Source organism: Eubalaena glacialis, chromosome X (genome assembly GCF_028564815.1).
Source record: "Eubalaena glacialis isolate mEubGla1 chromosome X, mEubGla1.1.hap2.+ XY, whole genome shotgun sequence".
In the NCBI taxonomy this organism is placed as follows: Eukaryota; Metazoa; Chordata; class Mammalia; order Artiodactyla; family Balaenidae; genus Eubalaena; species Eubalaena glacialis.
The window spans coordinates 66450439-66477856 of record NC_083736.1 but is presented as its reverse complement, the minus strand read 5'-3'; the positions used below and the strand labels follow the sequence as shown (position 1 = coordinate 66477856).

Here is a 27418-nt window from a genome sequence, read left to right as displayed (position 1 = left end):
ACATATACGGGAAAGCAACCACACTGCACTGCCCAGGAGGTCATGCATTTGTACATTCTACACTCAGTTTTTATGAGCAACAAGTGCCAAGACTTACTCAAAAAAAAAAAATTTCTAGGTTATGTCATAGGGTCAGTACAGAGAAATCAAGTCACCAACATCTTCTACATATGGCTGAGCAAGATAGTCTTTAAAGCCCCTTCTAGATTCTAGCTTTCTTAAACTCCTATAAGTAGTCATCAGTGTTCATCATGATGACCCCAGGGTACTACAATTTTTAAAATTGATTTCTGAATCATTAGAGAAAGGTTCTGTTTTGTTCGATATAGTTATGATATTTTAAATCTTTGAAAATCAGGGATCCCGAATAGAAAATATTACCAATCAACCTGAATATTTACTTTACCAAAACACTTCATTCCCTGATCATTCTGGGCCGTTTACCATATAATGTTCTTAGGTAGATTTTTGTTTTTCTTAAAAGAAGGGGAAATTGTAAGGGAATAGATCTCAAGGGTTAGATCCTTGGCTATAAAGACTCCCTTGGATTGCTTGTGGCTGTTGGCTGTAGCGACTTGTTTTCTTGCAGAGATGAAGCATCTGGTTTTTGTTATCTCAATGATGCTGTCCTGGGAATATTACGATTACGACGGAAATTTGACCGTATTCTCTATGTGGATTTGGATCTGCACCACGGAGATGGTAAGCCCTTCACTTTCAAAGGTGCTTCGCTGCTAGGGCTGCACGTTTTTATCAGTAAAGCTGCTTCTAGGCAACTGGTAACAGGAGAAATGCCTCTTGCAATTGAAATTTTCCTAATCCAGAATCCTCAAGTAGGTAGAGATTCTTTTAACTGATGCAATGCCTCCTGTGCTGACCAAGCTACTTTAAAATACCAGATTCTTGTAATTTCTCCTCCCCTCTCCTCCAGTAGCAAAGCTCTCCAGTAGAGAACTTTAAGAAGTGGAAATCAGGGTAAGATTTCCTAGTGTTTACTCCAGTGCTTAGTAACCTCCCTCAGACCACTTCCATAGGTTCTAAATGAAATCTGCAGTCAGAGCTGAGAGTCCTGATGCTTCTCTTAAAATAGAAGAGGTGCATGGTGGACTAACATTCTGAATTTTTCACCAATAGGGATACCAACTCATGCAGTGATCAGAATCTGTGCTACTTGCTTTGTATTGCTAAAATATTTAGTCCTGCACAAACTCAGGGCACCTTCTCTAACTTTTAATAGCAGCAGACTCTAACAATTTGCCTTAACCCCATTAATCCTCTCTTAGAAGACTTCACTAAAAGGATGTATTCAGCCCTCCTGTGTACTTTTCATCTAGAACGTAGAGCTACAGTGACAGTTACCCTCATTCTGTTTCTTTACTATAGCCTGTGTATGACACATATTTCCATCGATCTAGGACACTTATCCAGTCAAATTAGTTAAGGATATTCCCTCCCTGCCCCCACATCAGTGATTCCTGCTTCCCTGTTTCCAGGGATCTTTTGAGACAAACTAACAAAACCAAGGCATAAGAGATGAAAAGAATAGTATGTGATGGAAGCTAGGGTCAGCTCTGCTGCCAAAACAGAAAAAGGAAGAAATTGTGGGAGAGACCTCCCAGGGAGTTCAGCTAGATGGAAGCTTCCATGGAATGGTGACAGAAAATTAAAGGTAACGGAGAGAAGAGAGAAGGGTTAAAACAACCAACACACTACTTTGAGAACCATGTCCAATGAATATCTGAATATTCAGCCAATGCAAAATCCAGCCTTGCTCAAAACCCTTCAGAGGCTCTTATTGCCTATAACAAGGGTAACATTTGGCCGGTGGCTTGATTTTGTATGACCAGAGAGCTAAGAATGGTCTTTTACATTTTACAAGGTTGTAAAGCAGAAAAAAATGCAATAAAGGCCATGTAGTTTTCAAAGCCTAAAATATTTACTATGTAGCCACTTGGTTTGCTAAACCTCGGCCTATAGCAATGGTTCTCAAACTTGAATTTTGATCAGGATGACCTGGCGGCGGGGAGAGCTTGTTTTAAAATGCAGATTCCTGGGCCACATCCACCAGATATTCAGATTTAGTAGGTCTGGTATGGAACCTGGAAATCTCCATATTAATATCACCCCAGTTGTTCCACAGGCTACACTTTGAAAAACAGTGGTCTTCAAGGTAAAGTCCACATTATTTGCCCTGTCTTTCAAGGCCTGCCTCAAAGAGGCCTCACCTCCTCTCTCCAGCCTTGTCTTTCACTACTTGCTGTCCAGGCTACTCTATTCAATGATGACCAGTCACGTCTCACTGTTCCCTCCTCCCTGACTTTGTGGTACTTTTTCCTAACTTAGTTTTGTATTCTTTTCCCCTTTTGCATCTTCAGGTTCTACCCAAGAGCTCAAGTCGGTAGCAGATCTGTCCCGACCACTCCAGCCCAAGTGGTCTCTCCCCCTGTTCACTGTATTGTCCTGTATTGTTTCTATCACTGATTTGATTTTTAATTATATATTGTCTTATATTGTGAGCGAATTCTTTAATGTGTATATGGCTTCTCCTCCCATAGAAACTTTCAGTTCCTCCAGAGCAGAGTTCAAGTTATTTACTTCTTTCTGTCCTATGCAGTGGTAGGAACAAACAGACCTATGCCTATAGTAGTGGTTCAGTAAAATATTTGTTGAATGAATGAGTGATTATGAAATTCAAACTCTTAGTATCAGAGTTCAAGAATAGAATCAAGTCTATTGAACCATGTAAGAATGAAATAAGACTGTCACCTGAAACCATTCTTTCCATTTGCAATGTTATTTCTACACCATTTAGAGTTTCCTGTTTTAGCCAACTTTTATGGTGTGTTTCATTTCGGTTTATTTCCCCTCTTCAGCACCTCCCTTACAGTGACCCCTGCCCCACCTCCAAACTCTTACACATTTGGTTTATTTTAAATCTCCCATGATTCCATAACTAGCATCCTGCGGTGGCCTCAGCAGCACCCCTACCCCATCTTCACCTTCTTTCAGCTACCTAACCACTCTTCCCTTTCACACCGAGCCCCATACCCTCCTCTCTGTCTATGTCCTTTCTTAAAGTATGATTTTCTAACAACACCTAATGGCATTTCCCATGAGAAGTGATACAAATGGCTACTAAACATATGAAAAGGTGCTCAACACCGTAAGACTCAGAGAAATGCGAATTAGAACAAGACGGTTCTTTCTGCCTAAGATTAAAAAGAATAATGATACCCAGTGTCAGTCATGATGTCAGAAAATGGGAACTCTTACACACCATTGAGAGAAGTGTAAATTGGTACCACCTTTCTGGATGGATAAATAATCAGGATTTTCATGAATTATCCTTGTTTATACTTCCGTTTCTAAGTTAAAATGCTATTTTAATTTATTTTCTTTTGTTTTATTTTGTTTACTTAATGCCTTGTGCCTGGAGCCTTTAACTGGTTTTAACTGCCTCCCCAGGGCAAAACATAAGGCTTGGGAAATTCAAACATACCTGTGATATACAAATAGAGTCAATATTTTTTTAAGGTCTCTGTTGGCCTCTAATGAAGACTGAAAGCATTAAGTAAACAGAGACAATTTCTTTATTCGAAGTATCAAAGAGGGTAATACATGAATTTGCTAAGAGTTCTTCCATTTTACAAACGGATTATCTGAATACAGTATGACAATTATGTGGTTCTGGGAGGAAAAGTGTAGAGGTGGGCAGCGTGTTTATCTGAATAAGTAGTGGCTTGTTAGAGACATCTTCTATCTCCCAGGCCTCTCTTCATTTTCTGACTGTTAAAATGGAAAGGAGACTCCTTTCTAGAAGTTTTTCCTCCTGTCTTTCTCCAGGCTTTAAAAAGCTGTCATTCAAGCTGCTGTTAAGGACTACTTCCATGTTTTAGCCAGAAACATGTACTATAAGTTACTTAGTACACACGGAACTTTGGGTGAACTGCATTTATAACCAAATCTGTGTTATAGAGAGGCATTTTATAATTAGGTTTTCACTATGTAATGCCTAATGTTCGTATTGGTCATGTTTTTCAAAGGGTTGCCACATTGTACTTCTTTGAAAAAAATCCCAAGAATTTAACTTAGAACCACTGAAACAAAACATAAAACTTCCAAGATGGTTCCAGTTTCCTTTATGCAGCTCTGTTGACAATGCCTCAATTATGAGCTCCAGCCCTTTCCCACCTTTTAGAACAGGTTGTCAAAGAGAGCCTGTGCATCCCCATTGCTTGGAAATGTCCAGCTTTAATTTGAGTGAATTTGAAAAGGAACCCCAAACTTCGCTTGAGGCCAGAGTTCTACCTCATCTTGTAATGACAGAGATCCAAGACCAGAGTTTTGTTACTTTTATTCCTCAGCTTGCTAGCTTTATTATTGCTACCTTCTCCTCTCTCTTCCTTCCCACAGCTGCTTTTTAGAGTTTCAGTTGTTGAAAACAGAGAGTTGCATATATGAAGTGATTCTTCTGCCATTTCTTTCTCTGGTAGGTGTAGAAGATGCCTTCAGTTTCACCTCCAAAGTCATGACGGTGTCCCTGCACAAATTCTCCCCAGGATTTTTCCCAGGCAAGTGATCTGTGTGCTCAGTATTACATTTGAGGAATAAATACTGCAGTTCTATACATTTCTTATATCTTGTATTTCGATAGCTGCATGCTGTGAATGCCGTATTGATGCTACTCCATGCAAAACATTTAACACAGGTCATTTCAGGTGACAGCAATAAAAGGAATGTAATGCTGCTGCTTTTTCCAGATGATTTTCATGGACTGTCAATAGACAGCTCACTTACACTTACTGTACTATCAGGTAGCCTGTGTAACCTTCAACATCCTGATAAGTGTGATGATATATTAGTATTATGTCAATCTAAGACGTATGAAAAATCTAGTGAAGAAGTTAATCTCTATTTTTTTGTTCATTTGATCCAGCAAGATGGAGACTAAGGTTTTCCCATTTTCTTACAGTTTTCCTACTTCCCCAACACTGTTTACAACAGTTATTATTTTTTTAATTTCATTCCCTTAGAAACCATCATTCATTCAAGATTGTTCTGCTAATTGACCTTTTGATTTTCTGAATTCCTATCAGAGAAGCCTTTAAGTTTTCTAATTCTCATGTTCTTAAAACTGTTCTCCGTGTTCCTCTCTTTGACAGGAACAGGTGATGTGTCTGATGTCGGCCTAGGGAAGGGACGGTACTACAGTGTAAATGTGCCCATTCAGGATGGCATACAGGATGAGAAGTATTACCACATCTGCGAAAGGTATAGCTGCAGTGCTGAGCCAGTAACAAGTGCATTACTTTTCTGTAGGATGCAATGGCCCGCAATCCCACAGAATTCTTGTTTTCAAAGAACCATTTGAAAAAAAATTAAAAAGCTACTATATACTCATGTAGCTTTTGTACACTGCTCACTATGCTTATTTGATCAGGTAACCATCCCCTGTCTGGGAGAGCAGAGTGTTTGGACCAGAGCCACACTCTCAGTTTGATCTTACCTGCCACTCTATATGATTAAGGCCTTCCCAAGAGCAGAGCTTCTCGGCTGTCCTGGGGAATCCCTTGTCTACTAGTTTCTTAGCTAAAACCTGCATATAATATGATTTCATTAGCCTGGGAGGGTCAGTTTCGGTTTTCCGTCATGGAGATCTGCTTCCATCCACTGGTGTGAATATTAGAGAGTTCTTTATTACGAGTTCTTGAGTTCTATCCGTTGTATTAAAATTGGAGTCAGAAATCCGTTCTTTTTGCGCTATGGTTAAGGATTAAATTACAGCCACTTGTAGGCAGACAGTTTGGTGCCACTGTGTAGATCAGACCATTGGGGCTGAAAAGCCCTATGGAATGGGGAAGAGGGTGGCTAAACTCATATTCGTGAAAATTGAGATTGGTCAGGTACAAATTCACTGCTGACATTGGCAGTAAAGAAAGTGAGTCTGACTAGAAGTCAGCAAGTCAACATTACTTAAGGTTGAGGGGATTGAGGTGCTTTTGATCCCTCTCCCACTCGGCTCAGATTTCTCCCAACCTTCTGGTGGAAACAGGGACTTCCCAAAGGAGCCTGCACTGGCCGTCATCACTGGCAGTTGTATAAACAAAGTAGAAGTATTAAAAAATAAAAACTTTATGCTTCAAAGGTGCCTCTTAGCTCAAGAGTTTTGGCAAGCTGGGTCATCAGCAGCAGCCCTAGCCTCTTCATATTTTGATCATGTCCCCTGGCTACCTCTGCATTGTCAGGCTGAAAAGGCCTCTTTTTCTTTCTTTTTTTTTTTTTTTTGAGCCTGCCATTGATGGTTTTAATTGCCCTTCTTTGTTCCTCTTGGGCTCTGTTCTGTCCTTCTTGATATGTTCAGATCAGAGCTGCTTACGTAACTTTACCAAAAATGTCCTGTAGTTCTATGTAAAAGGAGAATTATTTTGTTTTTCTTTTAATCCCCTTATTGACAGTGCCCAACATTTTGTTGCCTTTTTTTTTTTTTTTTGCCATATCAGGAAACTAGGTTGTTCTCTTCGGTGCTCTGTCCACGGGGTTTCCTAGAGCTTTTTCCTGGGCCTTAATTGAAAGGTCAGCACTCATCATCCTGCAAGTGTAGTTTGTAATCTCTGGCCTTCCCTAAATGGATTACCTTACATGTGCCCCTACTGAAGCTCATCTGCCAGTCATAAAACCTCCTGAGGTCTTCCTTTCTCCCCATCACCTTGGCATTTCACTGTCCGGAAAAGCTGAGTATCATCTGCAGACTTGAGGATTTCCCAGTGCCCACCCCCAAGCCAATCTACTACTTACCCTTCTTCAATCAGAAAAATGTCTGTTTCTCCCCTAAATTTCCTTTCTCTCTCTAAACCAGTTCCTACTACATGATTTTTAAAAATTGTAATCCCATAGAATTTCATGTTTAAAAACAGCCTTGGTATCAAACTTAATTAAACATTTTAAAAGTGAGTTTAGCCCCGAGGAAAAGCTCCGTGGAGGATCACACATGATTTCCCTTTACAGAAACCATGTTGCCACCTCCACCCCAGTGTTCAGATAGCCAGCGTTTATTAAAGATTCTTCTAGCTTGCCTACCAGAGTACCAGACACTCGTCAGTTTATAGTTCCCAGGGCCCGTTTTACCTGTGGAGCCGCACCGGCAAACCTCACAGCGATCACCCAGAATAACAGGCTCCAGGTTTTGATTAGAGGGACAATCATTTTTCCCTTTGACTTCTTTCAGAGGGACAATCATTTTTCCCTTTGACTTCTTTCAGAAGTCATGTGGTCAGGGTGTTACATGAAGACAGCTCTGATTCCAAGGGTGCGAAGAAGGCTTCCTGACCCAAACATCTCTCCCATCTGTTGGACTAATATCTGAAATTCCTTTAACAGGAAACATACTTTTATTCTACAATTAGAAATAGGCCTTAAAAATGGAACCTCTCCTCCTTACCCTAACTCTGCCATGGATGTACGGTTCCACAGAACTTTTCTTGACAGCAGATTTTGAAAGGGTTAGAACGTGAGCACCCTGAGCATTCAGAGGAGCAGTAGTGGGAAAGGGGCACAAACAACAAAACAATCTTTGCCACCTAAATAGTTTTGCAGAGGGTCAGCGCTAGTAACTGTATCGCTTAGTCCCAGTCATTATGTTTTTGACTATTTCTAGTTTGTTGCTTGGAACCAGAATGTCTTGTTCATTTACCATTATGACATCTGGCTCATCTGCCTACCTCAAAAGACAGAGTAGACAGAAATAGCTCACTCTTGTAAAAAGGTCATTCAGTTCATCTGCAATCTCTTTTTCATCCTTTTTGTTCCATGAGCCCACTGGTTTTCTGGCTCACTTCTTACGTGTGATAAATACAGGACCTCTTATTGCTGGTTCACTTACAAGATGCTCTAATTTTCGTTTGCCACTAGTTTGCTCCTGAACTACATCTCCCTGTGGGATTCAGGAGTCCTTTTTCTTTCCCTTCCTTCCTTCTTTCCTTCCTTTTTTTTCTTTATGTCTTTTTCCTCTGCTGTAGCCTTTTTTGACTTTGCCAGCTAGGCAGGAACGTAATGGCTTCATCTTAAGGTTGAATATACTCTCTTTATTTAAAAAAAAAATGTCTTAGGGTTTCCTTTTCAATAGACTGGATATGGAATCTTTACCTGAAGGTTTTCAGCACCAAAAGTTCCATTTTATGAAAAAGACAATTTCACAGTGAGAGCTCCCTAGGTCATTCCATGCTAATTTAGAAGGGCAAGGGTCACAATTCCCAAAAGCTTCCCATAATTTATATACAGGCAAAGTTTGATGGGAGAGGAAAGCTGTTTTGCCAAAAGGACTGTTTGCTAATTCCCAGGCTCTGTCATCTGAAAGAGAAAACACTGCTCTGCCTTTGTTTAACCTGTTCGCTCTCTAATTGTATTTGAATGCAATATGAGATAATCTTAATAATGTTTAAGCTACTACCCAAAAGGCTGTGTTGATGACTTTGGGAACATTTATAGTTAAGGAGTCTAGGAGAAAAGGACAAATAACCAGTACTTCTTGCGGTTGGTTCAAGAGAGGTACCTCTCTTAACCCTTAAATCTTGCAGGATGACCAAACTACTTGCCCACTGTGAACTGTCATGACATATGCGTAACTTGAAGAAGAATTTCAGAGTTGTGTCCAAACTTCTTAGTTTGTATCCTACCTATCATTTTACAGCCCTAACAGCCAGAAAGCATTCTTTACTAAATGTCCAGTTATTGGGATATATCTCATAGGAAAGCTATATATATGGTACTTATGGTATGTATGGATACAAAGCATACTAAAGTTGACACAATATTTTGGGGAAAAAACCTCACATTTTGTTAAGAATATTCAGCTATTCAACTTTGTAAAATAATTAAGTACAGACACTGCATAAATATTTCACCAAAAGGAAAACACATTGTTAAACAGACTTCTCAATGAATAGGACTTATGAAAGGCCCTATTAAGCAGGGCTTCTCAATCAATAGTAGCCTTTATATCCACATATGCAAAACTTTGCTAGTAAGAGCTATCAGTCCAACCAAAGAAATAATCTTATTCTAGTGAACTAGGGTTCACAATAATAGTTATTAAAATAAGGATCTTCCTGTATTTGGCCTGTTTACCTTGAGTCCTATGGCTTATATTCTGTAACTCAAAATTAAAAGAAACCTTTTTTTGCCATCAAAGACCATTGACCTAAAGAAAACTTCAGGGACTCCGGAAGTTAAAAGAAGCAACAACAAAAAAAATAATATTTTTGCCTCCTTTCTTTTATGAGAGAAATATTATACTTTTCTATTTTAAATAATTTTTTATAGCTCTTCAACTGTTTTTTTCAAATGTTAATTCTACAGTGCTTGGGATAACCAGGATAGCCTACTCAGAAAGAACTTGTTCTCTAGGACAACAGCAAGCTCATTAAAGGAATAGCTCATTTAAACCCAAGCTTTTATTCCTGTGGGGAATTCCTTCTTCCATCTATACTGAGCTCTGCTGCTATTCAATGAGGAAGAGAAAAAAAACCATATAGTGTCTCTGTGGTTTATATTTATTGTGTGAGAATTTTCCTTAGAGCCTGACATGGCCCCTGAAATACAAGTCAGTAGTGTTTTAAGCACAGGATTCATTCCTTATGGGTCTGGGGCCAAAATTCACCTCTCTGAAGCCACTCTGACCTTCCTACAAAAGAATCGAGTGCCTCAAGTCACCTTATAGGATTTTTAAAACATTAATTAACAAGAATAAAGGGGGAGCTACCAATACAACAACATAGGGGATTTGTTTATATTTTAGTATAATGACACTATTTTATTCATTCATTTGACAAATATTTATTGAGTGTCTGCTTCATGCCCGCCCTGTACATAGGTACTGGTGGTGGTAAACAAAACAGATGAGGCTCCCACACCCTGGAGCTTAGCTCCTAGGGAGGACTTGCCTGTGCCAGGAATTGTACTAATCATTTATTTGATTTTTTTCCATTTGATACTTATAGCAATATATAATCTAAAGTACCTGCAAAGGTAGGTATTCTTATTCCCATCTTATAGATGAGAAAACTGGAGCTTAGAAAGGTTGATTTGCTTAAGGTCACACAGCTAGCATTAACCATCGGCTACATTGTCCCCAAAGTATCACATGGAAGTATGAAATGTTTTCACAAGGAAAAAATACCACCCCCCAAGACTTCTTGGAAATTTTTATCTCCGGGGATTGCAGAAAAGTCCTAAAAAAAAGAAACCATTTAAGATTATGCAAATGAACCACAAGATCTGTAGTATACACAATCCATTGTGCTTATGTTTGTGAAAGTACAACTTAGATTTTTGCCAATTAAAAAAAAACCCTCTTAATCCTAAGGATTTAATTTGTAATTTTATGCATCAAAAACAAGAATAAATATTGTGAGATTTTACTTCTTAGGTTTTAAATTTCTGATTAAAGTTTGGAAACATGGAGATTCTGTAAATCTGCTTTTTCCTTTATTTTCAACGGAGAAAATCCTGACTTCCTTCTTTAGAAAGTGAATAGTGTCACATGTCATTATATAGAGGTCTCCTCACACAATTCTTTTCATGTGTTTTTGGGGGGACTAGTATTGCCAAAGACTTTTAACATTATGCATTTTTGCAACTGTAGGCATAATTTATATCATCTCTTGGTCCTAGCAGAAGGCCATATCTACATATAGGGTAGAGATTCTCCATCCATGCTATAATTCATCCAATACCAATGGAATAAAATGAGAACCAAGGGACATCACTAAAGGATATTTAAGTGAAATGTTTCCTTTCCCTATTGACTTTTTTTTTTTTTTTTTTTTTTTGGCTGTGTTGGGTCTTCGTTTCTGTGCGAGGGCTTTCTCTAGTTGCGGCGAGCGGGGGCCACTCTTCATTGTGGTGCGCGGGCCTCTCACTATCGCGGCCTCTCTTGTTGCAGAGCACAGGCTCCAGACGCGCAGGCTCAGTGGTTGTGGCTCACGGGCCCAGTTGCTCCGCGGCATGTGGGATCCTCCCAGACCAGGGCTCGAACTCGTGTCCCCTGCACTGGCAGGCAGACTCTCAACCACTGCGCCACCAGGGAAGCCCCTTCCCTATTGACTTTTAATGTTATATTTAAAGAAGAGATGTTTTAATGATGATAGGTTTTTCTTTCATTATAATGATGTCATCTTGAATTTATCTTCCACTTGGGACTCCAGATTCCTTATCATTCAGTTTTAGAAGCAGGTAGATAGATCCTCAGTGAAAGAGAACCCAACAATTATAGCCTACTCCTTTGAGCTTGGTGATGTGGCAAAAGCTATAAGAACACATAATCATACATAAATATTTTAAGCAATACAAAATTTTTCAAAATTCTCTTTCATCTGATGAGAAGGGAAGAACTCTCTAGAAATTTGCATTTGAGAACAAAAAATTATATAGCCTTACTTCCATCTTCATCCCCATTTTCATTACACTCTGAGAGCTGGTGAAAATTCTTTACAAAATTACCTCTCTTCAGTCGGATCACACCTATACCACCTTGATCATTACTAGGTCACTATGGCCCAGTGATAAAGGTCATGGAAGCTGCTACTTCCTTGTATGAGCCTGGAACGTTGAACTCAGCCCTCCAAAAGTAAGATATTTGTAGTCAATGCTTTTGTTCTGTTTGATAAACTTCTATTCTGCCTCTGTGTGGTATGGCAGATGCAAATTGCCTGTTGTTTCTGGAAAATGGATGACTCAGACACTAATTAAATTCACTGTTAACATTAGGCACAGGTGGAAATGAGACCAAAGCTGGCCATTCATTTAATGTTCCTAATTTGATGTGTCTTTTAAAATATAATATTAAATTCAAAAGACATTAAGTGCCTAAGAGTATAGGATAATTTGGAGGGGGGGGCTACTGTGCTTAATTATCTGTGTTGTCCTGAACCCTCCATCAGTGAGCCCGCCTTGTCCCCCGTACTTGGTTAGGGTGGTGGTGGAGAACTGGTTTTTTTCCCTCACCTGATCCTTTGAGCTTTATATCCAGGTGGTTAGAAAGACAGTTCTTTTTTTTTTTTTAACATCTTTATTGGAGTATAATTGCTTTACAATGGTGTGTTAGTTTCTGCTTTATAACAAAGTGAATCAGCTATACATATACATATATCCCCATATCTCTTCCCTCTTGCATCTCCCTCCCTCCCATCCTCCCTATCCCACCCCTCTAGGTGGTCACAAAGCACTGAGCTGATCTCCCTGTGCTATGCGGCTGAGAAGGACAGTTCTTATATCCTTCTTCCTCGCTCGACCAGTGGCTTTCATGACCAGTTCCTAAACTCCTGCACCAAGTAGCCCTGACACCATGACAGCCCCTACCCCTAGCAGTCTTCCTAGGCGATTTATTTTTTTTTTTTCATGTAAGTCCAGGAGGACCATCTCCTGGAATTCGGTGGGTTTGTTCTGTCACTATGATGTGTACCTTCACTGCTCTCTTCTTAGCGCTGAATGATCCCTGCCTCCTGGAGAAAGTGACCTGATTCTTCTTCCACAGCAGTAATAGGTTCTGAGGCTAGAACATGCTCTGAAACTACCCAGAGGCAGGAAGACCTGGCTCATAAATGGAAAACTTGAGAATTACACCCTCTAACGTAGGGCTGCCCTGAAAAGAATCCTAAATTTGAATATGTCTGTGCTTGGTGGGACATTCTAACATCAAAATTCATATTACTCCTCTTAGCTGCTCTCCACCATGTACCCCCTCCCCCATCCTAATTCTCTCCCCTCTCGTGTTCTTTCATCACTGCTCTGTCCCCTCGCTCTAGCCTAAAAATACTGCCCTTTACGCTCCGCTCTCACATGTTACAGCTGTGAATGACTGTGCCTGACACTGTCATTCACCCGTCAGCTGCCGGCACTGATGAGCTGCCTGCTTTGTTGTATCCTGTTGACATGGGCTGTACAGAGATTTAGTTAAATCTGATGTCCCCCACCTGACAAAAAGGCCCAATGCTAAGTTTGGCCGGGCTTTGCTCTCCATGCGTTGTTACCCACTGCACCATCAGGAAAGAGCCATACCCATTGGTACTTAAAGCGGGACCAAAAAAAAGACACCTCAAAGAAAGCCATATCAAATAAACAGCTAACAAGTTAAAAAGCGAAAGGGTATGTGCATTTGCCTAGAGACCGTGCAAGTGCTGCTGAGGAGTGAGCTGGATGCAAAGGGGTTTGTATATGCTCGCCCTGGGCAGGAGAATCCTGCAGAGGAAGGTGAGGGATGCTGGGGTTGGGGCAGGGTGGTAGGGGGACCACCTTAAATATATTAGGGATGAAAGTCGAAAAACATCTATCCTATTTAATTATAGGCAAGCCTCACTAACTCAGCCTAATAAGAGGAAAGCCAGTCTGAATTATGGAATATTTTAAAATACATTTTTATTATTTTCAAGCACTGGACACGCTAGTAATTCAAACTAGACTAACATCATCGTACAGTACCTCAGGGAAGGGGCTTTAAGAATCATTTGTAATTAGCATATCAATTATTTGTATATAAGTGGATGTGCACAAAGTGCATAAAAAGTTTATTCTCTTAAGTAGGACAAACATTCCCCATCACAGTCCTGTTTACACTATTAATTTGCTTAGCCAGCCCTTTTTGTGCCAAGATAGATGTATGTAAGACATGCTTATTTCCTCAGGGAAGAATGAATCGCTTCCCTATGTTTAGTCCAGTAACTAAGAAGCGGAGCGCCACTTGATTGGTTTGGGATTTCCAGGATATGGAGTTTTGAATTTGCATACAGACTAGAGAGATTTCATATGGAGAAGATCTGGCAGCCGTTGCCAGAGACCCAGTTTCCCCATCTGGATTTCATTGGAGTGATCTGGATTTCATCAAGCAACAGGACACTGATCCTAAATGATCCACCAGACACTCTAACATAGGCATGTTTAAAATACATCCTGCCCCAGAAAAATAACTGCTAAAATATGATGAGTTGGAGTTAGTCTATGTGCAGTACTTAAAAGTAATAAAAATGCATTTCTTTTTAAGTCCCACAAAAACCGTGCAATATCAAGTTAATGATGAAAATCAATCCCCAAACTCTTTTCTTGCACACCTCATTGTGTGACGGCATGGCAGAGATTTCCAATCATCTGGGAAAGGATATTATATTTTGATGAGCTGCACCAGGTGCTAACTATATGGCAGGATTTCGGCTTTGAATCTTAGGGAGGCCCTCCTGGGTAAAGAAGGGTGAGGGAAGGGCTAGGGGCATGTTTATTGTTAACAAATCATTATTGTCTACCTAAATTCAAAAATCAGAGCAAGTGAATTGAAAAAGAAGAAGTATCAGGTATATAGAGAGTGTAGAAAATATGATTAGGAAATGAGAAACAGAGATATAGGCCTATATTTCTACCCATATGTATTAAAACTGTGCTCTAGGTAAATTGTGAATTCTTCAAGGCTTAGAGAGTAAAAACTAAGTGCAGAGAGCGTAAGCACAAGCAGTAAATATACACACAAATGTTGTAACTACAGTTTGGAATGACTCCAACTCTCTCCTTTCCCCCAAGGGCATCACTATCCAGGGTCTGCAAAGGCCAAATAGCTGTTTGGCTTCCAATCTGATTTTTTGCTAAGAAATCAGAGAAGTCGGTTTCAATTTTAATAATATATTCTCCCAACCTCTATCTAACAGAAAGGCACTTGTGTTTCTGCCCCTTCTTAAAGTGAATTTTGTGTTTGGTGAAAGGTAATAGATTGGCAGCACTGGAAAAGGAATTACTGTATTCCCAGAACAGGTATAACCAGGCAGTGACACTATGAAATTTCTCTCTGCCTTTGGGGAACATTAGAGTACCATTCAGGAAGTCACTGCTATGGTGTGCTGTGCTGAACTCAACAGTATCCTAGTGGGCTGAAGGAATTAACATAGCACTCGAAGGGCCTGACTTAAGGCCATTCATTTATTCATTCAACATTAGGGAGTGCTTACCATGTGCCTGGTGCCGGGAGAAGACTTTTGCAAATGTTATATCATTTAATCCTCATAATAACTCTGTGAGGGAGAGAATATTCTTGTTTTACAGAGACGGTTCAGAGAAGTGATTTGTCCAAGTTGCTATTGCAAGCACTAGATCCAACTTTGTCTGACCCCCAAGTGCAGTGTTCTCCCTGAACTCCATGCTGTGGAGGCTGCAAAGGGGATGGATGAGACATGCCCAAATAATGTGATGCATAGCAGAATGTAATCTGTGCTTGTGTGAGTGGTCCTGGTGGTTACAGAGCAGTAAAATGACCTACCCCAGGTCAAATAAAGAGTCATTAGTATAGCTAGACTTAGGATTCATATTCTTTAAGCCCTCTTCCATTTTGGGGTTTTTTGGTTTGGTTTTGGTTTGGTTTGTTTGTTTCGGTTTAGCTCTCCAAACCAACCTGCCTCTCCACCTACCCCACCCCCTGCACAGATAATATATATTCTGCTTCCTAGGGCCTTGGGCCTTTCAGAATGCGGAGAGCCAAAGGGCACTGGGGTTTAGTGAAAAGAGCACTAGATTTGAATTAGAATTAGTGTTCTAATTCTAGCTCGAGGATTCACTCTAGGCCGCTGGTAAGGCCCTTTAATTCTAGATGACTCACTTTCCCCTGTGTGAATGAGAATGGTTTACTTCAAAGAGGTAAAGAGATAAGTAATAATAAACTAAAAATAGTGCACAGCCCTTTTTGTTGCCAAGGTGACATATAATTGATGAGTGGAATTACTTACTACAAAGCATGTTAGAAAGAGATGCCAGTTAGAATCTGTTTTTCTGTATAATGGACTCAGCAATGAGAGAAAAGATGCCCCTGTAAAATGTTAAGAAACTACATCTTAAAATATAAAACAGCAAAAGCGATCTGAGGATTGTTTGGGAAGGTTGGGGGTTTAGAGGTTTGAGGTTGGTTGGTTGGTTTTTCTTTTATAGCTTTGGGTGTTTTGTTTTGTTTTATCCTAAAGATGTTAATGGAATCAGTACACCTTGTCTGATGCTAAAAGCAGAAAGAGAAACTTATAGGAAATTAAATGTCTTCTGGATATGTCCAAGAGGCACCCATGGCCCCAAACAAAATGACACATCATCCTCACCTCAGGGAGCCCCCCCACCCCAGTTCCCTGCATCCCTGAACCATTTGTAATAGATATTCAGGAATCCCCGAGGCATTTACCATATGCTGCATCCCCCGCAGGTTGAGTTTTTGCAGAATGAGTCAGCAGTACCTGAATTGAGATATGACTGAGGGAATTTAGAGAAGACAATACCTGTGAAAAGTTGACAGGCTCCCATTTGGGACTGATTAGCCATCTTTGGGTCCTTAACGCAATCCTCCCTCTGAATCCCATACAATGCAATAGGTTTAAAATGTTTATCATAGAAAGGGTTTTGCTGTTGGCAATAAATTTTCTCACATTGACTTTGGAAGCTCACAGTGTTAGTAGCAAATATTTCTCTCTTCTCTCCATTTCCTGCCCTTCTTGGTTTTTCAACTTTGAATTCCTCATTTCTTTAATCTCTGTTGAGGAAGTCTCTAGAGGGTGCTGAGAGTGCTTGTTGGAAAATACAAAGATGATAAGGCTGGTCTAGGCTGATTTGCAAGCGAGCAGTTAGGAGACAAACCTGCTAGGAGCATGCACCGATCAGAGGTCTGGCTATAGAGGGGCAAGTTTGGGTTACCAAATCTATCACCAACATTGATTAAGGATAATTGTCACACCATCTCTCTGGCATTCCATTTCCCTGAGAGGAATCTTTTAGAACTTTATGTATTTAAAAACAAACAAACAAAACAAAACCAGGTTCCACCACTGGTATTAGAGGTAAAGTGGCACCAGTGAATGATCCCAAGGGTACACCATAGAAGCTGTGGTCTACCCTGATGGAATAAAAGAAAAGGGGATAATGCTACAATTTGGTTCTTGGTCTTTTCCTTTTATCTAAAAGCATCATTAACGTCATCACCCCTGGCTTTTATCCACCTCCGGCACCAATCACCTTCCCCAAATCAATGCCTGTAGAAACAGCTGCCACAGCCTCTCGTCCTCATTTGCATAGCCTTGTCTGAAGAGCAGACTGCTCAATACTGAGGGATCCGGTTTCTCATCAAGAAAATTGCATTTCAAATGAATATCTTATGTGTTTATAGGGAAGTTACTAATGTAGTATAATGAGATGCCTGTCCTCCCCCTCCTTTCTGGGTAAGCGATTTTATACTTTCCCAAAACCTAAAATTAATGATTGCAGTGTAGCAGATAGTACCGTTACAGTGGTTAGGGAAGCTTTCCCAAAAGCAATCTGGAATGATATTTCATTCATTTATTCATTTAATAACTATTTATTGAATGCCTCCTAGGTATAAAGTATTAAGTCTACCCTCAAGGAAGCTGGTGGAAATTTTAAAATTTTAGATACACAGAGAGATATACATATATATTCACATTCATACACAGTCTAATAAAATGAAACATGGAAAGTTATAAGAACCATAAGAGATAAAATGCAGTGGGCACTCAAAGGGAGAAGATACTTCAGAAAAGGGCTTAATTGAGGAGGTAACATTTGATCTGGCTTCTAAAGGGTAGCTAATTACTATATCTTTACAAAGTGTGTAAATGTGTATGTGTTTATGAAATCTGGGTGAAGTTTAAATGTATGAGATTGCAGGAGAAGATGCTCTATGCAGAGGGTACAGCAAGATCAAAGTCAGAAAAGGCTGAGCTCTGTACAGAGAATAGCAATGGTTTAGTTTGTCTGGACTGTGAAGTGCATGAGAAGAACAATTTGCAAAGAAGATTGGAAAAGTGGGTGGGAATCACCTCACGCAGGACCTGGAATTCTTGGCAATGAAAATTTGTACCATGTTCTGCAAGCATTTGGGGAACTGCCGAAGGTTTTAGAATGAGGGTATAGTATAATTAGAGCTAAGGTTAACACTCGAAAAATAATAATGCAGTGCCTGCTACTGCTGTTATACAAAATAATGTGTGAAGTGGCTGGAACAAGCACCTGATGCACGGTAAATCATGGAAGCAGGTATATTGTGGTGATTTAGAACATGGACTGGTGCCAAGAGGCCTGGGTTCAAAAGCCAGCTTGCCACTTAATAGCTGTGTGATCTTGTACAGATTTCTTAACCTCTCTATGCTGCTGTTTCCCCATTATAGAATAGGATTAATGATAACACCTATTTTATAAATTGTTATGAGAGTCACATGAGCTAATACATATAAAGTGCATAGAACAGTGCTCAGTTTTTAATAAAGTACTCGATACATGTTAGCTGATATTATTACTATCATTTTTTATTCATGAAGGAGATGGAATTTGAGTGAGCCTTTAAAAAATAGATATGATGTAGACATGTAGAAAGGTGACTTTCAGGCACAAGGAAGTGCATGACAAAAAGGAAGTGCAAGGTGAGTGGGTTGAACCATGGACCGTTCTGTTTGCCTACAGAATGATGTAGGTTAAGGAGTTATTAGAAAATAAGATTCAAAAGGTAGGCTGGAATCATATCATGAAGGACTTTGAATCATAAGCTAAGAATTTTAAGCATCATCTAAAGACAGTGGAGAGATATTGAACGTTTTTGAGTAAGGAAGTGACTTGATCAAAACCTTCCCTAAGGAAAATTAATCTGATGGCGGTGTGTGGGGGGGGGTGTTGGATTAGAAAGGTAAGAGACTTGAGGCAGAGAAATTAATTAGGAAGCTATTGGTGTAATCCACAAGGAGGTCATAAGTGCTAGATTAGAGTACTGCCATGAGAGCATGAGAGTGGAAAGGACGGAATAGGAGAGGGATTGGTGCAAGTCTGGTAACTGAAGAGGAACAGGGAAAGGGAGGAATCACAAAGAGCCTCAGAGTTTTGAACACAGATTACTGAAAGGATGGGGTATCGTTAGCAGAGACAAAGAATAGAAGAAGAGGTAAGATGATAGGTTCAGCACTGTCAAAATGGAGCTGTAAATCACAGATGACTTTGTAGAAATTGACAAGCTGGTCCTAAAATTTATACAGAAATTCAACCCGGAATAACCAAAAAAAATCTTGAAAAGGAAGAACAAGGTTGGAGCACTTCCCAGCTTTAAAACTTACTACAAAGCTACTGTAATCAAGACAGTGTGGTGCTGACAATGAGGCTAGACATATAGAGCAATGGAATAAAGTTCAGAGTCCAGAAATATGTACAGTCAATTCATTTTACTCAAAGAGTGCCAAGACAATTCAATGGGGAAAGAATAGTCTTTTCAACAAATGGTTCTGGGACAACTGGATCTCATGCAAAAAAAAGTGGGTTTGGACCCATACCTCACACCATATACAAAAGTTAAGTCCAAATAGCATAAACGGTCTAAATGTAAGAGCTTAAACTATAAAACGCTTAAAAGAAAACATAGATGTAAATGTTCATGACCTTGAATTAGATATTGCTCTCTTAGACATGACACCAAAAGCACAAGCAACAGAATAAATATAGATAAATTGGATTGCATCAAAACTTAAAACTTTTGTGCTTCAAAGGACACTATCAAGAAAGTGAAAGACAACCCATAGAATGGGAGAAAATTTTTGCAAGCCATGTATCTGATAAGGGACTTGTATTTATAATATATCAACACTTACAAATCAATAGTAAAAAGAAAAATGACTCATTTTAAAAATAGACATAGACCTTGGCATAGACCTTGCTCTAAAGAAGATATACAAATGGCCAAAAAGCACATGAAAAGATACTCAACATCATTAGTCATCAGTGAAATGCAAATCAAAACCACAATGAGATACCACTTTATACCCACTAGGATGGATATAATAATTTTTTTAAAAAAACAACAGAAAATAATAAGTGTTGGTGAAGATGTGGAAGAAGAATTGGAACCCTCATCTGTTACACATTGCTGGGGGAAATGTAAACTGGTGCAGCCCCTGTGGAAAACGGTCAGGCAGTTCCCTCAAAAGGTTAGACAGAGAGTTACCATATGACCCAGCAATTCTACTCCTAGGTATATTAGAAAAATGAAAACATGTCCACAGCAGCATTTCTCATATCAGCCAAAAATTATAGAAATAACCCAAATGTCCATCAACAGATGAATGGAGAATAGATAAAGAAAATGTGGTATATACAAACAATGGAGTATTATTTGGCCACAAAAAGGAATGAGGTACTAATACATGGGTGAACCTTGAAAACATTATGCTAAATGAAATGAAAGAAGCCAGTCACAAAAGACCACATATTATATAATTCCATTTATATGAAAGGTCAAAATTAGACAAATCCATAGAGACAGAAAGTAGGTTAGTGGTTGCCAGGGGCTGGAGGTTGAAGAGTGGTGGGAATAGGTAGTAACTGCTATTGGGTACAGTGTTTCTTTTGGGGATGATGAAAATGTTCTAGGGAATTCCCTGGTTGTCCAGTGGTTAAGACTCCGTGCTCTCACTGCCGAGGGCCCAGGTTCAATCCCTGGTTGGGGAACTAAGATCCCACAAACCACGTGATGCAGTCAAAAAAAATGTTCTAAAATTCATTGTGGTGATGGTTGCACAACTCTGTGAGTATACTAAAAGCTGTTGAATTGTACACTTTAAATGGAGGAATTGTATGGTATGTGAATATTGATAAAGTTGTTTTTTAAAAAAATATTTTTAAAAAGATTTTTTAATGGAGCCGTAGCCATTGATGATGACCAGCTGCAGATTTTTTAGTAGTATCCACTGTCAATTGCTTCTGAGAAGTTGATAAAGATAACAGAGAAAAGGCTTTTGGATATCATGACACAGAGGTCTCTCTCCCTTCAAGAAAGCAGTTTCAGGAGAGCAGTGAGATCAAAAACTGGATTGCAAGAAGTATGTAGAGGTGGCCAATAAGTAGACAAATTTGGCAGTGTTGAAAAGGGGACGAAGAGATGGACAACTTGTAACCTAAAGGGACTGAATCAGTAGGAAGACAGAGACTAAAGATGTAAGAAAGAGCTCATTGGTGTTACATGACCCATAGAGCAACAGGAAAGAGAATCTAGTGCCCAGCTGGTGAAATTAGCCTCAAGGAAGAGAAGGAATATGAGGGAAGACATTTTCAGGTAAAGAAAAGAGGTAGAAGAAGGCATTTATTAGACATAGCTTCAACCAGCTCACTCACGCATGAGGCAGAAAAAGTTTGATCTTGAAAGATACACCTCAAACTGTTTCTCATCGTTGACTGAGCTGATTGAAACTATGTGTAATGAATCAGGAGTTACCTCTGGAGAGGGAGTAGAGATGGAGAAAAGGAGATTTTTTTGCCTTTTATTTGATAGACTTATGTTTGATTTTTTAGCATGAAGAATGTACTCATTATATTTGTATTTTTAAAAAATCAGACTAGATGCTGCAAGAAATGTAGTTGTTTACCAATTGGAGGTGAAGCAAAGGAACTGCCAAATTACACTGTGTACAAAATACCCTACCTTTTTCAAAGCTTCTAATTACCCTTTTCTCTACCCATCTGAAGCCCTCTTCATCAGAACTCCCTGAGGACTCATTTTCCCTTCCTGGTTATCATTAAAACAACTCTCCCAGAAACACCTGCCTTCCTTTATCCTTTCCTCCCTCCCAGTACCAAATATTCATGACTGTCATATGTATATGCTTTTCTTGTGTGTCAGTGTGTATTGCCCTATCAATTCTACGATAGGAATATCTCCCAAATCCATCTCTTCCTCCCGACCCTTGCTGCCACTGGCCTGGATGGTTGCAAAAAACCTCTTGATAACCTTCACTGTATCCTATGCTGTAATCAGAGGATCTTTTCAAAATGTAAATTTAATCATGCCTTGTGCATGCGGTGCACGCGCACGTGCACACACACGTTTGAGACATTTCATACCCTTTAATGAATTCTTTTCTATTGAAGTATAGTTGATTTACAATGTTGTGTTAGTTTCTGATGTACAGCTAAGTGATTCATATATTCATGTATTCTTTTTCATATTCTTTTCCATTATGGTTTATTACAGGATATTGGATATAGTTCCCTGTGCTATACAGTAGGACCTTACTGTTTATCTGTTTTATATATAGTAGTTTGTATCTGCTAATCCCAACTCCTAATTTATCCTTCCCCAACTCCCTTTCCCTTTTGGTAACTGTAAGTTTGTTTTCTATGTCTGTGAGTCTATTACTGTTTTGTAAATAAATTCATTTGTGTCATATTTTAGATTCCACATATAACTGATACTATATGGTATTTGCCTTTCTCTGTCTGACTTACTTCACTTAGTATGATAATCTCTAGGTCCATCCATGTTGCTGCAAATGGCATGATTTCATTCTTTCTTATGGCTGAGTAGTATTCCAGTTATATATATATATATATATATATATATATATACACACATACATACACACACACACATACATATATACGTACATACATACATACATACCATGTCTTCTTTACCATTCATCTGTCAATGGACATTTAGGTTGTTTCCGTGTCTTGGCTGTGAACATTGGGAATGCATGTATCTTTTCGAATTAGAGTTTTCTCTGTATATATGCCCAGGAGTGGGATTGCTAGGTCGTATGGTAGCTCTATTTTTAGTTTTTTAAGGAACGTCCATAGTGTTCTCCACAGTGGCTGCACCAGTTTACATTCCCACCAACAGTGTAGGAGGGTTCCCTTTCCTCCACGCCCTCTCCAGCATTTGTTATTTGTAGACTTTTTAATGATGGCTATTCTGACCAGTGTGAGACAGTTTTGATTTGCATTTCTCTAGTAATTAGTGATGTTGAGCATCTTTTCATGTGCCTCTTGGCCATCTGTATGTCTTCTTTGGAGAAATGTCTATTTAGGTCTTCTGCCCATTTTTTGATTGAGTTGTTTGGTTTTTTTGATATTAAACTATATGAGCTGTTTGTATATTTTGGAAATTAAGCCCTTGTCAGTCTATCATTTGCAAATATTTTCTCCCATTCCGTAGGTTGTCTTTTCGTTTTGCTTATGGTTTCCTTTGCTGTGTAAAAGCTTATTAAGTTTGGTTCAGTCCCATTTGTTTATTTTTGCTTTTATTTCTATTGCCTTGGGAGACTGACCTAAGGAAAACATTGGTATGATTTCGAGACATTTCATAGCCTTTAAGTAAAAGTCCAAACTGCCTGGCCTATCTGGCCCTTTGTGCTCTAACCCACGTTTACTTCACCAGCCTCACTCCCACCACTCCCTGCTCCAAGCGTTCATGCTCTGGTGTGTGCAGTTCCTTCTGTAAACCTGGTCACTTACCCATAACCCCCACAACCCTCTCTGCTTCCAGTTCCCATACCTTCACCCCCATGTGCCTGTAAACTTCTCCTAATCTTTTTTTTTTTTTTTTTTTTACTTTTTATTTCAAGATAATCATACATTCACAGGAAGTTGTAATGAAATGTACGGGGAAGTCTCTTCTTCCTACAGCCTCCTCCAATGTTGCCATCTTGTACAATTATAGTATAACATCAAAATCAAGAAGTTGACATTGGTACAATCTATAGAGCTTATTCAGTCTTCACCAGTTATACATGCACTCGTGTGTGTGTGTGTGTGTGTGTGTGTGTGTGTGTGTGCGCGCGCGCATAGCTTTGCATAACCACAACCACCAGCACAGTCAAGGTACAGAACTGTACCATCACCACGAGGCTCTCTCATGCTACCCTTTTATAGCCACACTCATCCCTAACCCCTGGCAACTACTAATCTCTTCTCCATCTCTCTAATTGTTTCACCAATGGTATATAAGTGGAATCATGCAGTACAGATTTTGAGATTGGCCTTATTCACCCAGCATCATTCTCTTGAGATCCATCCAAGTTTTTTGCATGTATCAAGAGTTTATTTCTTTTTATTGATTAGCAGTATTCCAATGGTATGGGTGTACTGCAATTTGTTTAACCATTCACTTGTTGAAGTACATCTGAGTTGTTTCCAGTTTGGGTTGTTAAAAATAAAGCTGCTATGAACATTCATGTACAAGTTCCTATATGAAAATAAGTCTTAACTTCTCTGGAATAAATGCCCAAGAGTGCAATTTTTAGATTGTATGGCAAGTCCATTTTTAGTTTTGACAGGAACCGCCAAATTATTTTCCAGAGTGGCTATACCATTCTACATTCCCACCCAAAAGGTCTGTGTGATCTAGTTTCTCCACATCCTCACCAGCAATTGATATTTTCACTGTTTTTCATTTTAGCCACTTTGATAGGTGGCTCATTGTACTTCTCATCTTTTAAAACCTGACAAGAGTTACTCTACTTTCTCCTCTGTGCCATCACTGATATTTCATTTATCATTGTGTTTTAATTATTTATCGATATAGTCCAAGTCTTCCCCTCTGTTCTGAGCTACGTGAAGATAAGAGCTGTGCCATATTTGTCAATTTTTTTTTCCTGCAGCATCTGATACAGTTACATACTGGACACACAGAGGGCACTCAGTAAATGTGTGCAAAGTGAGGGAAAGAATGAAAATGAAAAATACGTTAGTCTTGCTTGCCTCCCCCTCCTCCCCGTTAAGCTGTAAACCTTTTTAAAACAGAAATCACACCTTCCTCTGTGTCTCCCAGCAGCAACTAATAGGGTGCTCTGTACGTGTAGCTGCTCAATAAATGTTGGCTAACTATTCAGGTGGCTTATCTTCTCTCTGCACCCAGGAGATAAGCACATGAAAGAGAGAATAGGCCCGAGTATTCCTGTATTAAAGATCATATGTCATAAGTTTTATAATATTCTTATAATCTCCACAATCACTGAATATTTGTCTGTGTAGATGAGAAATCAAAACAAAACGGTCTTTTGAATCAAAGAATGCCTCTGCAACTGAGCACTTTTCAATAGTTTCAGTACCGTGGTTACATATGAATTTTGGAGGACAGCATTTCATATCCCTGCATTCTTTTTGCAGTTTCAGAAGGATCTGGAATTTTTCTATTTTTGCTGAACTGGTATAATTTGACATGTTGATTATGAAGGGGTCATTAACCCCAAACATTTTTTATCACTTTTTGACTCTGCATTTTCTCAACTCTGAAGTATGTTAATTTGCACTTGTTTATATGTCTCTGTAAGAGTTACTCAAGCCCTTGAGGACTGGTATATGTTTTGTCTGGGAGCTAGATTGTAAGCCCCTTGAGAGCAGGGACCTTATAACTCCTAGGAATGCATCCTGGACATTGTCAACATTCAATTAATGATAATACTAGAGGCCTGCCTAAGGTCATCTGTCACAATAACAACTTCCTTTTCATCTCTAAGGCTTCTAACTGTCAGGAAAAGCTCTTAGGTTGATTTGATAACATTGAATGATTCTACCCAAAATTATGCTCATTATTACCCACTACAATTTGTTCTTTAGAGTGCTTTCAGATTTATAATTTTGGATCAGTTATTATGGTTCCCTTCCCTATAATACCCTGGTTACATACAAGTTTGGGAGGGCTGCATTTCATAACCCAGAAGTCTTTTAGCCTAATACAAAGTAAGCTGATAACATCTATGCTTTCAAAGCGTTTAATTCTCTTCACCAACCCTCATTGATAACTAGGTGGTAAACTCCAAGTATATTGACAATCTTAACTTATCAGAAATAATCCTTAATTCAGTGTATTGTCCTATTTTCACAGATTGTAAAATGGAGTAAATATGTACTAAACCAGTCCTATGGCTGTTGAAGTTAAATTGATATGAATATTTAAAGGAAGTCTGAGTTCTAAAACAGAAAAACAAATTTGGTCCTTGGTGAGGATGGAGGTAGGGAGAAATTTTTTTGTAAGTCAGGTTTTTTGAGCTACAATTTACATGCAGTCTGATTTACCCCTTTTTAGATAGAAAGTTTGATGAGTCTAAGTTGGATTTTTTTCCCTTCACTATTTGCTGATTCAACTATACCTCCCACTACCCTCCACAACCACCCTTAGACCAAACCGCCCTATCTTTTTCTGACATTTTGTCTCCTTTTTCTTTTCCAGTGTACTAAAGGAGGTGTACATAGCCTTTAATCCCAAAGCAGTGGTCTTACAGCTGGGAGCTGATACAATAGCTGGGGATCCCATGTGCTCCTTTAACATGACTCCAGTGGGAATTGGCAAGTGTCTTAAGTACATCCTTCAGTGGCAATTGGCAACGCTCATTTTGGGAGGAGGTGAGTACAAAGGAAGGTCACCAGGAGAATTTGTTGACCTTCCCCCATGTTTTGTCCATTGACACTGAGGAAAACTTGGCTTTCTTAGATTGGATAATACCAACCTGCCCATGGTCCAGAAGCCTGAGTCAATGAACTCTGCCACCTTCACAGTTCAGCATAAGGAAGTACTCTGACACACTTCTCCTCCTCAGCCTGGCATGTGCATTGACTCCTTGGCACTCTGAAGTCTAAGTTTCCATTCCTGAAGCAAAGGTGCTTTGGTTAAAGGTGACATCAGATCTTATTAAGAATAGAGAATGTTAACCCCAGTGGACTTTGATCCATCTTCTCTCAGTATAGCCTTTGAGTCCCAGTTCTAATCATTATCTTTTGGAAACATACCACTAAAATTCTAACCCTACTCACATATAAGTAGTAAACACATGAATTAATTGAATATCTAAGCTGAATTCAAGAACAACTTCTCCCCCACTAAAAAAGCATGGATTTGTTACAATAAAGCAAAATTGAGAGATCTAAAGTGTCTCTTGGGCATTTTTGCCTTCAGTGTGTACTGATGTTTTGTGTTACTTAACCAACAGAAAGCTGGGTCTATTCAATAGAAGCATTTACACATTTGTGAAAGGAACCTTTCACAAACCTCAACTACCTTTGAAGGTGCCTTGCTTAGAATCTTCTGTCTATCTGGCACAATCTTTATTACATTAGATGAGTGGACTGATGTGTCAAAATAACATGGTCAAGCAGATTGAGCTTAAAATGTATGTATTATGGAAGCGCTAATAGTTTGTTGTTTGTCAAACTGTTGTAAAAACCAAATTAGAGGAGATTGTGGGAAGGCCTTATGAAAATGAGTGAGCATTCAACACAAATACACAAGCCTGGTCCTTGGGCAGCCTCAAACCCTAGAGGGATCGAAATTAAATGCTTACAAGAGACAACCTCTTATGAAAAGCTGGCAAGAAATGTATTAACTTCAACTCAAGGAAAAGATAAAATTGATAGGTGCCGCGGACATATTACTTTCCTTGACGGCGCTAAAGACAGTGATTATGACACAGGTAGGGCCAGGGGGAAGAAAAAAAGCCCTTTCCTCAATATACATCTGTGTGAATCCGACTTTTGTTTGAGGCTACAGCCTTTACTTAGCACTTTCAAAGCCTCTTTGCTTTCTCAGCCCCAAGTCTTGGCTTTTGAATATATAACCCTTCTTATGCAATATGTGTATTCCTGAAAATAC

The 27418-nt window shown here is 39.2% G+C and overlaps 1 protein-coding gene across 2 annotated transcripts in view; it reads left to right on the top strand.

Moving 5' to 3' along the window:
* The window catches only part of HDAC8 (histone deacetylase 8), a 236021-nt gene that overhangs the window by 72681 nt on the left and 135922 nt on the right, over positions 1–27418 (top strand). For both annotated transcript variants that reach the window (XM_061178033.1, XM_061178034.1), the window contains exons 5-8: positions 590–702; positions 4494–4571; positions 5163–5271; positions 26003–26175. In XM_061178033.1, the coding sequence (XP_061034016.1) occupies positions 590–702; positions 4494–4571; positions 5163–5271; positions 26003–26175 (473 nt within the window). The remainder of the gene's footprint in view (positions 1–589; positions 703–4493; positions 4572–5162; positions 5272–26002; positions 26176–27418) is intronic.